Source organism: Falco biarmicus, chromosome 10 (genome assembly GCF_023638135.1).
Source record: "Falco biarmicus isolate bFalBia1 chromosome 10, bFalBia1.pri, whole genome shotgun sequence".
NCBI classification, from domain to species: Eukaryota; Metazoa; Chordata; class Aves; order Falconiformes; family Falconidae; genus Falco; species Falco biarmicus.
In genome coordinates this window covers 37,789,150-37,805,345 of record NC_079297.1, presented here as the reverse complement: position 1 = coordinate 37,805,345, position 16,196 = coordinate 37,789,150, and the positions used below count along the sequence as shown (strand labels likewise).

General features: G+C 50.9%; 1 protein-coding gene across 1 annotated transcript in view; it reads left to right on the top strand.

Moving 5' to 3' along the window:
• The first annotated feature begins 390 nt into the window (after positions 1-390).
• The window catches only part of TMEM86A (transmembrane protein 86A), a 28,952-nt gene continuing 13,146 nt past the window's right edge, over positions 391-16,196 (top strand). Inside the window, exon 1 of the mRNA XM_056353393.1 lies at positions 391-1,021. Coding sequence (XP_056209368.1) covers positions 1,001-1,021 — 21 coding nt within the window. The 5' untranslated portion in view covers positions 391-1,000. The remainder of the gene's footprint in view (positions 1,022-16,196) is intronic.

Here is a 16,196-nt window from a genome sequence, read left to right as displayed (position 1 = left end):
CGTCCCTGTGCCAGCGCTAACGCCTCTGCAGCCTCCGGACGGCCTCGGCGGGAGGACGGCTCTGGAGAGGCGGGCGGTGCGGCCCGGTGCTGGCGGGGGCCCGGGGCCGCGGGGGGCGGGGCCAGCAGCGGCCCGGCGGGGGCCGCGGGACCCGGGGCGGGGGCAGTGGGAAGCGTTACGGGGGCAGCGGCGAGCCGGGACGGCCCTGGAGAGGGGGGGAGGTAGGGGGTGGCGAGGAGCCGAGGGGCAGCCAGGGCGGCAGGGCGCGGGGGGCTGCTCGAGAGGCACGTGTGTGAGGGGGCCGGGCGGGGCGGGCGCGCTGCCCCTCACCCCTGCCAGGGCCCGCCGGCACCGCGGCGAAGGACGCGGCCCGGCCCCTCGCCCCCGCCGGGGCGGGGCGGGCCGGTGGCCGGCGAGCGGGCGGCAGGCCGGGCCGCCGGCACCCCTGGACAGGCTGGCAGGCCCTTGAGGTAAACGGGCCGGCGCTTTTCTCGAGCGGCCGGAGCAGCGAGCCCCGCTACCGCCGCACCGGAGCGCAACGGCCCCGCTCCGACACGGGCTGCGCCGGAGGAAGCCCCCGCGCCACCCCCGGGCCCAGCAGTTGCGCTGCAGCAGCGGCTCGCAAGGACCGGCGCGGCCCCGCGCTTCCCCCCGGACCCCGCAGACCGTAGCGCCGCTGCGGCCGCCCCCGCCGGGAGGCGGACAGTGCCGCCAGGGCCCGAGCGGGCCACGTCTCCGCCTGACTGACTGACCGACCGACCGACCGACCTGCCGGCCGGCCTGCCTGCCTGCCCGCCCCCCCGGGGCGGGGCCGTCCCCCTCACTCCCCGCAGTGCATTTGCCGCGGGGGCCCCCTCGCCGGTGACGTCACTGCTGCCTAAAAAAGCGCCCCGGCAGGCAGGCCGGCCGGTAGGGCAGCGGCACGGCGGCACGGCTCAGCAGCAGCCGCCAACAACAACAACAACAGCTGCCGCCGCCGCCAGCAACAGCCGCCGCCGTCATGGTGTCCCCTGTCACCGTGGTAAGTGTCGCCGCACGGCGGGCAGGGGGAGCGGGACCCGCGCCCCCTCCCACGGCCGCCGGCAGTGGCGCTCTCCCAGACGGTGCCTTCCCCCCCCGACGCGCCGCTGCCCCCTACCCGGTCCCCGGGGCCGGTGGCTGCTCAGCCGCCGCCTCTCGCCGCTGCCCGCGCGCGCCCGGGGCGCGAAGCAGCGGCCGTGGACCGGGACCCTCCGCCCCGCGTGCCCGTGTACGCCCCCGGCGCCGCAGCCCCTGCCCGTGCCCCTCGGCTGCGCGCAGCTGCGCCGGCCCCGCGCGCCCCCAGCCCCCGCCGGAGGCGGCTTCACCGCCCGGGCAGCGGCGTTGGCTGCGGCTTGCGTCGCCCGCCCGGCCGGGCAGACCTTGCCGCGCCGGGCGACCCCCGCCGGCCCCTCAGCGGCTTGCTCGGCGCTCCCGGCGCCGGGGGCCGCGTCCCCTGCCTGCCGCGGCGGCGGTCATGGGCCCCCGGGCAGTCGTGCGGTCCCCGCCGCCCGGCCGGGGTGTCGGTGAGCGTGCGGCACTGCCGGGCCGCTGGGGCTCCCGGCGGCGGTACCTGGCCCGGCCCTGCAGGGAGACGGGGCTGCGCGTCAGCGTCGACAGAAGCCAGAGCGCCCGCCGGGCAGAGCGGCGGCGGCGCTGCGCCTTAGGCGTGCTGCCGGGGTGCTGCTGGGGTGTACCCCGCCGGAGCCAGGGGCCTCTCCGGTGCCCCAGCAGGCACGCGCGTCGCGGGAGCGGCTCGCGGTGGTGCCCCGGGTGCTCCGCTGCAGCCCCTGGGGAGTGCTGGCACCCTGCTTCCCGGGGGTCCGTCCCCGTCCCCTTTTGAAATATTTTGGTTAATAGCCAGTGCGCTGCATCCCCTCCTGCACGTATAAACCTGGTGACTTCCCCGTTCTTAACTCACAAATCCAGCATGAGTATGTGTTGGGAGGGGTGTACATAGTTCAGGACAGAAGGCTTTACCTACATGAGAAATTACACTTTAGGAAGGGAACTTGGGAAGGAAAATGACACACACACTTCCCTTCCCCCCGCCCCCCCCCCCCCCCCCCAAAACCAAAACACCCTGCCTTCTTCGGTTGCCCTTTTGACACATAACAAAGCACTGCTCTGGCTTCCTCCCTGATGTACTGACTCTTTGCTTCTCCAAAGGCAAGTTAACACAGGTGTGAAGCTGCAGAGAGCTGGAGGGATGAGGTGACCAAGAGCTGTGACCAGCGCTGCAGCTGTTTACCACAGCTGTAGAGGTGGGAGGAGAGGGCGTCTGGTCCTCCAAAGAGCTCATAAAAAAAAAAAACCTGCAAGCCTTCAGCCTGTTAAGGAGGAGGTCTTTGCACATCGCCTTCAGTGGGTTTTCACATTGCTGTTCCTCCAGAGGAGTGCACTGTACTGCTCCGGCAGCAGCTGTGCTGCAGGCTGTGCAGGGCAGTGGGAAGGGTGTCATACAGCAGCGTGCCCTGCCCAGAAGGGGAACACCGTGTGGCCCTTGCACAGGTGCCAGCTGGGGCAGGGGGCAAGAAGCAGGCTGGTTGTATGGCCGGGGGGCTCCCTCTGGCAAGTCACTTGCTGAAGGGAACAGCAGTGGGCAGTTGATCTGGCCTCAGCTAGGTGCTACCCATGGGGCCCAGCCCTTATCTCTTACCACACTGCCTTTTGCTGCATAGACAAGCCAGATGTTCAGAGCCAGCATGGCTATTGCTGCTGTGACACATGATGGGGGCACTCTCCATGGAGGCAGCATCTGAGGCATCATCAAATTAGCCAGAGGAATTTGTCTGCAGTATATGTCCTCTGTTGGTACACTGCCACATCTGCCTCAATGGGGAAGACCCTGGAAGAGCACAGCTGAGAGCGACATGATTTTGCTTCCCATTTTCAAAGCAACGGCCTTTGTACACAACTGCAGCAGATAGTCCCAACTACTTATACAGGAAAGCAGGTTGTGTGCCTCCTCCTCTACTTCAAGACAGTTTTGTAAGAAAGAGTCAGAAACCCTGAGCTCCAGGTCTGCTGTACAACTGATAGCTGGAAGAAACCACGCAAGAAGGTGTGGACTGTGGAGAGGAAGCTAGGGAGAGACTGCAGCTATAGGACTGCTTGTTTGTGCTGGCTGCCAGTTGTGGATTGTGGCCTGGGGGGGCTGGCATGTCTGCCCCATGTGCAAGGAGAACCCGCAGCACTGTGCAGAGCTAGCCAACCTGTTGTCTCTGGTGCCGCACAATTCAGATGTGCTGAGGGGGCAGCATGCCCACAAATAAACAAGTCTGGGGCCAAAATACCTTTTAACGTATTACACCAGGTCCTCAGCTGGGATGAAGCTCTGGGGTCCTGCTGATGCCAGAGTCTAGACTTGCGTGGTGCTGGGCTGTGGCAGAGAAGATGAGTTTGTCTGCCGAACCTGTTCCAGCTGGTGGGCAATGCTCACTGTGGTTGGAAGTCACCTTGAAGGGAAGCTTTCACTGCTTACTCTGCTAGGCAAGCAGGAGCATCCTTCTTAAAAACTGTTATTCTTGATACTGCTCTGATCAAGAGCTGTTTTTTTCTGCACAAAGCAGTGTGGGCTGAGAGCCTGCGGTTGGACAGCTGTATTAATAAACGGTGCATTTACTTCAGGGTATGTGAGGTTTAATTCCCTTCTTGTTCAGCCATCACTGGTCCCATCTTAATACACGTCCTTTCTGAGACAGCCTCGTTAGTGATTTTTGTTCTGTTTTGTCATCGTCCACCCTCCCCTTGTCATCCCCGTCCCATCCCCCTCCATTGGTTAAGCAGTTTTTAGTGTGAGCTTGTGGGAGACAGTCCTTGCCCTAAGAACCTTTCTGCACAGGAGGCAGCATGATTGCAAGGGCCACAAGCGTGCAGGACATGAGCCTGGAGATGCACAGTCATTCTGGCGTTTGCATAATGCTCCTTGCTCAAAAGGACCTTTTTTCCCCCCTAAAGATAGGGCTAAACTTAGTATAGGGCTTCACAGCACCTTGAGGAAAGCAGAGCATGGGAAATACAAATACGTTAATTAGCTGAGAATAGGTCTCTTTTGGGGGGCAGCTGTAGATGATATTGGTGTGTCTTTTTTTCAGCGAGATGAACTATGGGCTCTCATCCCTACAGCATCCCCTCCATACCTAACTTCTACTGGGTCTAGCGCAGTCCTGTGTGTGGGAGGGAGGTGAAACTCCCTGTTTGGGACAGATTTTTGCCCCGAAACCATCCCTTAATCCCCCTCCCTTCCCTTTTGTCCTCTGATGTATATGCATCTTTAAACAGAGACAGCAGTGTTGGGGAAGAATATGTTGTCTGGCTGCATTAAGGAAGTGGAGCCCTTGGCCCTGTCCCCCCTAGGTGGGAAGCAGCCAGCAACCCTTCAGAGAACAGCCCTTGTTGACCCCCTGGGTAGATGCAGGATGTCACTATGAGGAAGTATGAAGGTCACTTACAAAAACTGGGCAAAAACCTTGAAAGATATGATCTGGAAGCGTACTCACCAGTGACAAACATTGAATAGGGCTGGAGAATTGGGTGAGTATCATTTGAGTTTCTGAAGAGGGGCCAAGCCACACTGATTGAGGCAAGTATAGAAACCTGATGTAAATCACATTGCTTAGAGACTGTGCTATGGGCAACTGTAGCAGTAGTAGGTCTAAGCATAGTTTTAAAGGTTTATTATAAAACGTGTACCCCACAATTGTCACACTGCTGTTCAAAACCAGAAGGCCAGATCACACTTTGAAGTATTTCAGCCTTTTCTTCTTAAATACAGGATGTATTATTTCTGCATTAATCATTAGTGTTAGCAACCATCTAAATAAGAAGTAACTCTTACAGTATAGAGAGGTTAATTTTACTTGTCTTTGTTTATAAGTAACATTGTTGCTTTCATTGTAATTTTGCCCATTACTTAAATACATCACAAACTGGGATTTTACTACACAGGAGGCTTGTGGACACGAGGCACATTTATATACCACGTAGATGATTATGGAAAAAATTGATTTGTATAAACCCCAAATAAATTTCAATAAATTATAGAAAAGATTTCTAAGCATCTGAACTTGATGAAATAAGGGAGGGAATCGTTATCTTAGGTAAGCTTAGCTGAATCTTAGTAATGTTTGTCAGTCACGCCTTTTGGGAGAAACCTAAAAGCTTTGGTCCTGCTGAGCAAAAGGCTGTGCTGATTTATGCCAGCTAGAGCCCAGGCATAGTGTTACATGCCACAATTTATTTTTTCAGACTGAACTTGCATATTCTTGCTATGACATCAACATTCTTTGCTGTAGCTGTTGCTGTGTGAGGATGGGCTTAGATATGGGTAGTTGAAATTGAACTGAAATTGGAGAGTAGAAAGTGTGGGCTTCTCTCACGCTCCTCCCAGTCCCAGTGTGGTTGCATTAAGCAGTTTGTGCCGACTCCTGCTGCAGGCAGTGCTGTAGATTAAAAGCTTCATTAACTCAAGTGTATCACTCAAGTCACATGCGTCCGTTGTTTAAAGTGTGCTTTCTGCATTAAGATTATGGGTCCAGTTCAGAAGCCTGTACTTAACACAATTCCTCTGAATGGACAGACGCATTTCTTCTGTTCTCTTTTCCTGTTCAAGCATCTATTTCCAAAATAAACTGAGTGTGACAGAAAAGCCAAAGTTATCTTTCTCTGTGGGTAACTACATAATACTGAGGAAATAATAACTCCAGTGAAATTAGACTCTTAGAAAAAGATGGCATCTGGAACCCGTCTTCTGCTAGCATGTGGAAAAACTCTTGAACAGAAAAAAGATCAGTTATGTAACTCCATTCCTTCCCAGAGGCCTAAGTGGCTATTATATTAGCACTTATTTTTTCTGCTGCCCTTATGTCACATGACGCCCATTAGATTCATCATTACAATGGAGATGTAGGTTTTGCTTACTGCAGCATGCCCAAATGAAGGTTATTACTTCTTCTAGCCCGCTTGTGCCCTTCCTATGTCCATTCTTAAACTGCCATAATCCAAACAGCCTTTAAGCTAATGACAGGTTTCTGTATGACAAGTGTGTCAGTCTAGAGCAGCCCTCCTTGTACTGCTGAAGGTGAACAAGTGTCCAGGTGACACGGAGCAGAAAATCGTGTCTAGGAGATGACATGCCACCAGAGCTGAAAGGTGACAGATGGACTAGGTGAGAGCTTTCCTGGATGACTTGAAGTGTGCTAGGGTGGGAAGGATTTCAGATACCTGCAGAGTGTCCAGGGGTTCGCACCACAGCCTCTGACCCAGAACTGCACAAAAACGTGTTTTTTCTCTAACTAAGTGTAGCTTGTGTCCCTTGTGTTAATTTGATGTTGCAGGCAGACTCTTGTGTTGCAAATCTGCTAGCTCATGAGGATGGTGGCTGTTTTGATTCACCTTGCTGTGAGCTTATGGAAATGTCTTTTTGTCTACCAGCAGGCTACACTTTCTCCCAAAAAACGAATTCCTGTAGATTACTGCTAAACATGCCAAGTACTTTCCAAGACTGAGGGGAGATGAGACTAGCCATGTTACTGAATTGGCCTTGGGACAACAAACATTGAAGTTTGCATGGTGAGGTTTCTTTTTTTGCTCCTCACCAGACACCAGCTTTGGAGACAGATGCTGCCAGTTGGCATCAGGCATTACATTTCCCATTATGTATCAATATAAGTGCATTTCTACTAGCTGCAAGTAGCCTCTGATTGAATCATTGCTTGAGACTGAGGGTAAGTTTAATGTTAAGCCAGCTTCACATTTTTCAGCACGTACTAGACACACCAGGCAGATCCTCAGCCTTACGTGAGCCATTTTGTCTCCCATGGCTTCAGCAGAAGTAGGCTTGTGCTGGCTGAGACAATAGCTTGGCTACTATATCCCTCTTTGCTTGTGTCCTTCAGTTTTTGTTACGGCATAAATCGATAGCAGTGCTGACTTGTGCTCCATTGCAAGAGAAACTAAGGAAGTTTCATGGCTTTTGCCTGGAACCCTGGTATAAAAGTGTGATGACAAGTTTATCACTTTAATTGTGAAGTTTCCACTGGGCTAATCTCCCATGGATCTGTGGACTTGCACCCTCAATATAAAGGGCATAACACTGGTAAGCAGCTGCATGCTCATTCGTGAGCATGGTCCGCATTTGTATACGCAGCCTGATTAGAGCAGGGGTTTTGCAAATAAAACCCTTGATATCTTAGCATGAATCCTGGGAGCATGTGGGGTAGTGTTTGCGCAGGGTAGTGTTTGCACTTGCCCGCTCCACCAGTGTTGAGATTGCGTGGGAAAGTCCAATTTATCGTCATGTGATTTGTGTCTCATACTGACCTGCCCAGGTCAGAACATCTTGGCACAAGAATAGATAATGGAAATAAAATCTGTTGACTCCACTGTCATACTTTGACCTTATATACACCTGTCTCATAAAGCATATTGGTCCCATAATGTGAGGAGAGCTGCTGCTTTTCAGTAAGGTAGCAGAATGGCCCCTCTCTAAATACACATTTTTATTGGGGTACATTGCTATTTTTCCTCCTAATTCTCATAGTGCTTCACAAACTTAGCATTTCAAAGCTTTCAGCCTGCAGGACATGATATGCAGATAGAACTTCTCATTCAGCTTTCCTTTAGGCACAAGAGAAGCTGAGCTGTCCCTCCTGGGTTTCCCAGCACAGCCCTGCTAGTTTTTTCCAGATTTTGCTGATCGTATTGCAGTTCCTTGTGAGGATTCATATTGTGAAAGTCTGTTATGTAAAGCTGCCAGCTTTCCCAGCCACTGGCAGCCACCTCTCTCAGTTCTGCCTTCCTGCTGCTTTTGCAAAAACCTTACCTGCCAGGTGTGCACAATCTGTTGGGTGAGCCAGAAAGGTGAGCTGCAAAAGTGCCTTTTGGGTGCCGGAGGTGGTTTCACCCTCGGCATGTCTTTAGGAATGGCTGGTAGGGCTGGTACAGCCTGTCATGCCGCCTGCTTTTTCTGCTACCCGATGGCTCCTTAGCTGTTATCATAAAGGGCTGTGACAGCACCGGTGCCTGCAATGCTCTTCATTTAGTCCTGCATTATTCCCCATAGCTGGTCGGTAGGATGAGGTCTTGAAGTCGCTTCTGGACGGAAGGGCTTGCCTTGCCTCCCAAATAACCAGTCCCTATCAGCAAAACAGCATGTGGCAGGGCAGAGCTTTGCCAAGTGCCTGTTTTCCCTCAGCATCCATTCTCCCATAGATCCCCCTGCTGCAGCCAAACGACAGGGTGGCTGAGGCCCTCCAACGAGTACATAAATGTTGCAGTGGGTTGTGGGCTGCAGATAAGGCTGGAGATGGGAGAGTGAAGGCAAAAGGTTGATTTCAGCCCTGGGGACAGAACACTCTAAATGCAGATCCCTCACTGCTACTACCTAGATAATGCTTTGAGCAACGTAAAACCTAACACTTCTTCCTGGGTAACAGAAATCTGCATTCTCTTTCACAGAAGAGTGTGATTATAAATAATGACAAGTCTCCTGAGTGTGTGTGTTTATAGCCTGGAAACCGTTCCCAGGATGGGTTGTGGAGACGTTTCCATAAGCAGCAGAAATTTTTAATCTGGATTTTACTGTGAGAAGCCAGGTAACTGCCCCTTCCCATCCTGAGAGAAATTGCCTGGGACAGCTACTGACTGTGCATTTAGGGTGCTGGCTAGCTGGCTGGCTGGCTCCTGAAGTTCCCTGTGGCTTCACAGCACCTCCTGACACCCCAGGCAGCAGCAGGGGATGCAGCCTCCCCTGACTGCTCACTGAGCAAGGGTATGTGCCCTTGCAGTGGCAGCACTGCAGCTCCGAGGAGCAAAATGACAAGACAGACCTGTTGTGGCTCAGGTTTTTAAACATCTGCAAGGGTTTCTTTTGTGAGTGTTAAAGCAAAGGAAATGTTCAGAAAGGGTTGCTTTCCGCTATGCGGAAAGGAAGATCTGGAAGCCCAGGAGGGAAAAGTGATCTTTGCTCTGAGATAAGATGCTGGCAGGCAAATGCTGTGTTTTTGCTTTCATTTCTGAGAGCCAGTGGACTACTCTGAAAGCATTAGTCTGTGACAACAGCTCCTACAGCCTTGCAGGGACTGTATTTGAATTCTTGGTTTAACATTGTTGGTCACTGACAATGGTACATTGCTGACCGTACTCAGAAGGCGGCTATAGGATTGCTACGGATATAGTCAATCGTTACTACCGCAGATTAAGAAAAGGTTTTTCAAATAGCCTTGCTCGTGGTCCTATGCCAGTCCAGTAGACAGGACAGATGATGCTTGGTAATGGAAGAAAGTAAAACCAATCCCAACAAAACAAGCCCTAGCAAAAACCACATACATCCAAGCTGAGTCTTTAGTTCAGGGTGAAATGTGTTTGTAAGTTGATTTTTATGAGTTAACAGCTGCTAAAGAAAGGCTTCGCCATCTTGAAGGCTTCCCTGCAGTCCCAGAAAGCCAAAAGCAGACGCCGCAGTGACTTTGTAAGGTATTGGCTGGTGTGGCAGTATCTCGCTGCCTGTCCTGACAGCAGTAGGTCCTGCACAGCAGAGGAAGGTCCCAGCGACACTGCTGCATAGCTCGTTGACCGCAGTTAGTCACGCTAACATGATTTCTTCAGTACAGGAGATACCTTCACGGATGCTCTAGCTTCCTTAACCGCTGGAGGGAACTTCATGGCCCAGTGTCTCAAGATAGCTTTGGGCAATGTCATGGTTTAAAAGGCAAGAAGCAGGAGTTGGGTCCTGGTCCACCATGTGGTGCAGGCAGTGCTCTGATGTGGTGGGGCTTATTTCCTTGGCTCCAGAACCACCTGCCTCTACTTTAGGCTGTTATGGGACTGTTCTCTCACATTTCTAAGGCCTCCTGCAAGGAGTCTTCTGAAGGTGAGACTCCAGTTTCCTATTTGTGACTTCCTCCCACACTATTTTACATCTCAGGTGTTTGCAGATGCTTTTTTTTTTTTTTTAACTTGTGGGTATAGCAGCAGAAGCTGTGATGTCTGAGAGCTCCCAGGTTGCATTGGCTACTAAGCCAAACTGGCTTCATCAGTAGCTCTGTGAGTGTGGTCAGTGTGACTGCTCAGCACCTGTTGTTTTTTAATTTCTTCATTAAGCACCTGAAGACAAGACAGGAATGCTGTTGTATTTGTATTGCAGCTTTGCTAACGCAGTCTTGGTATTTCTACTTGAGTGGCTGTTTGGCTACTCCTGCCTCGATGCGGGCAGGGCAGAAGTGAAGGCTGCCTGCCCCTGTTGCCTGTTACCACTCATGTCCTGCCCTGACCATGGCACAAGGGTTCACAGTTGTAGCTATTTTGTTGTCCTCTGGAGAAGGCCACAAAGCATGTCCAATGCTTCTTTTACCTTCCTGAGCCATTTGTTTAAATGTCCTTCATACATTGTGCGTTCAGTGCAGTTTCCTCCTAAAACCTATCCTAGACAATCCCCCTCAGAAGTTTACTCCCACACAGAAGAAGACAGGGCGTTTGGCGGTAGATCACAGCATGGCTAAGGCAAAGCATGGGGTAGCACAGGCTTCTCTTAGGCAGTGTCCACGGCTAGGGACAGACAACAGTCTGTGGTGGAGAAGCCACACTTGGAGAGCAAACATCAGGGAAGGAGACCTTTGCAAACAGCCATGTCTGCAATCTCGCATCACTGGCACTCCCATGACACGATGAGCCTCGCTCACGTGCTCCCCAGATGGCTTGGTACAAAACGTCCTGTTCTTGACAGTCGCCTGCTGCTGCTCAGCTGGGTGGCAGTGTCGTGCCCCTGCTGTGCCCAGGCGCTCTGCTGTGCTGTGGGGCCTTGAGCTGTGGTTTCCCCTGGGAGAGGCTGGTGCAGGCAAGCGCTGCCTGGCTGCCAGGCGGCACATGCCCTGCTGCCGCGTGGCTGCGAGGAAACTGCTGCTACAAATTTCTTCCCTCCTTTCTGCATCTGTGGGGAAGACACTCGTCTGGAAGATTTTAACCTTGGTGCTGATACATTTTCATCCCACCATGGTTAATCCAGAGATTAGGTTGAATGTTGATGTGACCGCAAATCAGCCAGGATTTTGGCTTGGAAATGAAATTTTTTGTTGTGGTTCTCATTTCTCTGTGCAGCTGTGTGTGTAGCAGCCCAGCCCTGCACAGGGGCCCTTGTTAGATGCCAGTTTGATTAATCCTCATCCACGGCCTGCTCCCGGATGCCTCCACCAAAGGGCAGCTTTTCTGATGCCAAGAACTTGTGCAGCAATATAGCTGAATTCACCACCTAAGGACTGTGAGGGCCTGTGCCAAATTTTTAATTGTATTTTTCTGGCAAATAGCCATACATTGGTCTTAAGAAAAAGAAGTCGAGGATTTCTAGCTGTCAACTCTGTGTCAGTCTATTGTGGAGCAAAGCTGGGAAGTGCAGCTGGAGCTTACTTTGCTTAACTGGAGGGAGGAAGAGAGTACCGAGGCTGTTGGGTAGGGGGAGGGATGAGAGAAGCCAAGGAACTAGCCCAGTTTTGCAGGAGGACTTGAAGAGACCCTCGGGGTGGAAGAGCTGCCGCGGACCCACCGTTCCTGCTGCATGCAGCCAAGCTGGGAGGATGGTCCTTTTGCAGGTGGGAAGGGTTCAGGCTGAGCCCTGTTCCTTCTGGCTCATGCTGAGTGACAGAGGCTCTCCTGTCAGACAAAACCACAATTTTTTGACCACTTGCGACTAGGCCTGGCTGGACAGCTGAGCACGAGCTGAATTTCACTGCATTACCCTTGTTGGGGAAATGGAGGCCCTGAGATGTGCTGGGGAGTGCCAGCAGCTGCTGTAAAACACTGAGAGGCCTGGTGAAACTCATTGCATGGCATAGGCACGATGGAGACAGGGTTATCAGCACGCACGTTCCCCCAGAGGCAAATCATGTACCATCTTCTGGGTGATTTATTACCAATTTTACAAGTCCATTTTAGATTAAGCTTCTACAGTCTTGCGTCCACTTGAAGGGAGGAGGGTTTATTTATTACCCTGAATTTCCTGCAGCATGTGGAGCCTGTTTAGGAGCCATCTGTCCTGGTATGCCTGGCCCGTGGCACCTCCAACACAAACATAAACTCTCTTACTAATTGCACAAATATGTTGCACCAACACAGTATTTCAGGCAGGTTGATTGGCTGGTTCAGTAACTCCTTCCCACCCTCCATAAACAAGCACTTTTTCTCAGAATTTTATTCACAAACAACTTGTGGCAACAAAGGGGAATTGGTTCTTCCCCAGGAGCTTGTTTACTCCTGCAGGAGAGCAGAGTTGGAGGTGAGGTGCTTTGCATTCACCTTGCCCTCACTGGAGTGTACCAGCTAGGGCTGTCCCAGCCAGCCCTGATATTTCAGCAACCCTATGGAGCAAGAAATGCTGACTGCATGGCCCCTTTATGTCTCATCTGTCTCATCCATCTCCTCCTCTCTCACTTTTGCAAGCTGCCCAGGAGGGATGCAGAGCTGAGCAGCCAAAGTGGCCACTGGGGCCTTGGGTCTGTGGCCGAGCAAGGGTCCATGCCAGAGCTGGTCATTGTGATGGCCCATGTCCAGCCAGGATAGGGAAGGTGTCAGTGGTGAATCTGGGTACCAAACAGCTGAATCCTCCCTATCACACACACATCTGGTCCCTTGCCTAAAAATTCCCTCTGTTGTATCCGTTTCAGTGTGTATGCATTCAGAAGTCTTGGGGCTGCACTGTCTAGGCAAAGGTGGGAATGTGCAAGTAAGCTCAGGAGGATGGCGGCTCTTCAGTCAGCTCATGCGGGTTTGTGGCCAGAAATCGCCCAGCACTGCTATGTTCCTCCTTGGTTCAGCAAAAGCTGAAAGGTTGTTTAATTCAGGGGAAAATCTGCTGCCTCTGGCTAGGATCTGTGCACACGCAGGCTTCTGCTTATGTTCTTCTCATTTTAGTTAAGCACAAAGATGGCTTTTTCTGTAGGCTCAGCCTCATGGGGAATTGTGTTGATTCCCTGTTGCTCTGTAGGTAGGAGCCTGTTGCACATACATACACTTTGTCCCAGTTGTGGTCCATCCGCTGGCTGAAGCAGCTCGCTCTGTGACTCGTTGCACAGAGGATTGTCAGTGCCTTGCAAAGAGCCACATATTCTGGGGAATGAGAGACACGAGCTATGGGCTTGCAGTGGCAGCGTAATACATGGCAACAAAGCTATGTGAATATTTATCGGCACACAACTGGGGTTAAGAGCTATTGTCACAGTAGGGCAGAACGAAGGTAGGATCTGCAATTCAGGATGCCAAAAGCCAGGAGAAACAGTTCAGCTAAGGATATATAAAAATGGTACCTGGCCAGGCAAGGCGGCAGGGAGGGATGGATGGAGGACAAAGGCCCAGCTTTTTTTGCCAGTGCGCACAGTTGTGCTCAAGTGCTGCTCAGTGGAATAGCTGGGGTGTTATTTTTTAAAATGCTTTTCCTGGAAAGCAGCATTTCACAGCCCAGTGGGCATGAGCCATATCCCTGCAGCAGGTTGGCATACAGCTGGTGTCTGGAAGAGGCTGTATACTCATTTTATGTGCAGGCTGATTCAGGGGACTTGCAGAGAGAAGAGCATTACTTTTGTCAGTCCTTATTACCTGGAGTTACTTCTTCAGGTCTGCCACTTTTCCTCTAACTGTATTTCTTCATTGGCTAGCTTAACCTCTCAAGATGTCTTACACCAATAACAAATCACAACATGCTTGGAATACTTGTGTGATAGTGTCATCTGTCACTGTTGAACAACAACAACAACAAGGAAAAGAGCAATATTTCGAACAGGAGCAGAATGAGAACACACAAAACTAGAAGGGGTACTGTCAACCCGTGAATCCCTAGTAGGGAGGTAGATATCCAAGCTCTGAGCCTCCAGAGACCTGCCATGTGCCAGTGCCATGTTCTGTTTGAAGATCACAGAATCACAGACTGGTTGATGTTGGAAGGGACCTCTGGAGGTCATCTGGTCCAAAATGTCTTGGTGAGAGCCAGGGCACAACTCCTTCTGCCTAAGTCTTGGAGGGTTAAATTTGATTTCATTGGATACAGATAATTTAATAAATTATACTTTCACTGTAATTCCACAGAGATAGTGGCTTTACAGCAATTTAAACTAATTTTTAAAGACTCTAAGAAACTTAGTAGTCATAGCAATTAGGAAAATGCCCTAAGTTTTGCTCAGTTTAGAAATTCAAAACTTGGAAATACTGTCTTGTCATTGTATTCAAGATGTGTTCTGTACTGCATTTCAGCAGAGAGCATATTAGCAGTGGACGCAGAATTTGTAACTAAATGGCAAAACCCAGCTTAAAGCTGTGACAATTACATACATTAGCAGAAACTATCTTGTCACTTGCATGAAGTGCTTGCTTTTCCAATGCCATGGCACAGCCCTATCTCACATTCCATCTCTGAGACACAGCTGCAAAGGAGATGGGTGGTTTGATGCAATTTATCCACGTGGCCAAGAAATGTTCCCTTCCCTGAGGTACAGGCAAGTCCAGTCATGGGTTGTGCTTGGCTTTCCTCAAGCCACAGCCTCCACTCAAGTTGGTACATAATTTCCCAATAACCAGCCTTGAGTTGTCCTCCAGGTGGCAAGTTGCCCTATCATCTCTTCCTGAGGCTTAGCCATGTGACCAAAGAGAGGGAAATCCCCCAGCCTCACCCTCTGGTTACCTCAGCTTTTCTTGGGAGATTTCTCCCAAGGATTTCCAGTGCCACACCATCCTGGCAGGATGTACTGCCCAGCCCTCAGCTGCACAGGTACCTCTGTCTCAGCGAGTGGTGTCCCTCCTGAGGCACCCATTTTGGTCAGAGCTACAACAGGGCTCCACTGAGCTGCAGCATTCAGTGACGGGCAAGGGCATGTCTGGAAATAACTCTTTTCTACAAGTATACTTGTAGGAAAAGTGTTGAGGAATAAAGTGTTAATGTTGAGAAGGCTGTAGCCCTTCCAGATATATGAGGTTATTTTTATAAGAGGACTCCGTTAACACTAAATTTTCCGGTTACGGGTGAGTTGCTGAGACTGGAATCTGACCCCTTATGCCTGAAAAATTCCTTATTATTAGGATGGAAATAATACAAACAATACAAACCATTATTTTAAAATTATGCTGGCTGGGCATGGAAAATTCACATTCAAATAGTAAAAAATAGCAATTTAAGTTCACTAGGCAAACATAATCTTTTGGTACAAGTGCATATCTTATATTCAGTAAGGCAAGATTCCTGGGGAAAATTACAAGTGTAATTAAAAACCTGTCTCATCATGCGTGCACACAGGGGAGGACAAGCTGTGATTGTAATGGTAACTGCTCCTAGCAGGTGTTTTTCTCTTAATATGAGGTATTAAAAATTTCCTGTGTTTATTAACCCAGATACTCTCCTGTATGCTTCTAACAGTGCCTCTGTGATATTTTGCAACCAAGGCAGAAGTTGAACTATATCCTTGTCTTCAGAGGTACAAAATTACCCACCTTAGCTGAGACCATTACAGGGACCTGGAGCACTGCTGATGTTGCAAATTCTTTTGCACTTTGTAGCTCTGGAGGTTGTTAGTTTTCTGTGCTGAAGATCTTGGGTTCATTACAGCATGGTGGAGATCCTCCACAACTGGTGGGGGAAGAGGAGGAAACCCTGCTAGAAGTGCTGTCATCTATTGTCTGCAACTGTGAGAGGATGAATGTGATCAACTATGTTTTTAACTGGGGGGGGGGGGGGGGGGGGGGAGACAGAGCTGGAACCAGGCACTGGCTTTGGATAGTCTGATGTGTCACTTTAGAAGGGCAAGGTGCTGGGTCTGAAGATGGGAAGATGGGGGAAACTTGGCTCCACTCTTCCCCCTGTGATACTTAATGGTTCCTGGACAGCCTCAGTGCTGTGAGACTACATGGGCTTTTATGACTTTTATTTCAAGTTCATTTGCTATTTGCTGCCAGAATTCTCCCAAGGAATGCAGACAAGAAGTGGTAAATGGTGATTAATTTAGGCAGCCTAAGTAGAGGAGCCACGACGGGCTCCCCATGCAATACAAGAAAGTTAATGGCTTGCTGATGTCCTTTTGTGAGTGAATTGTGTAGCCTGGTTGTTTAATGGAGTGTTTAAAAACTGTGTTGGCAATAGCCTATGAATAATGTATACAGGAATAATGAAATACCTTACTGCTAAGAAACGGCTGATATGCTGGGGA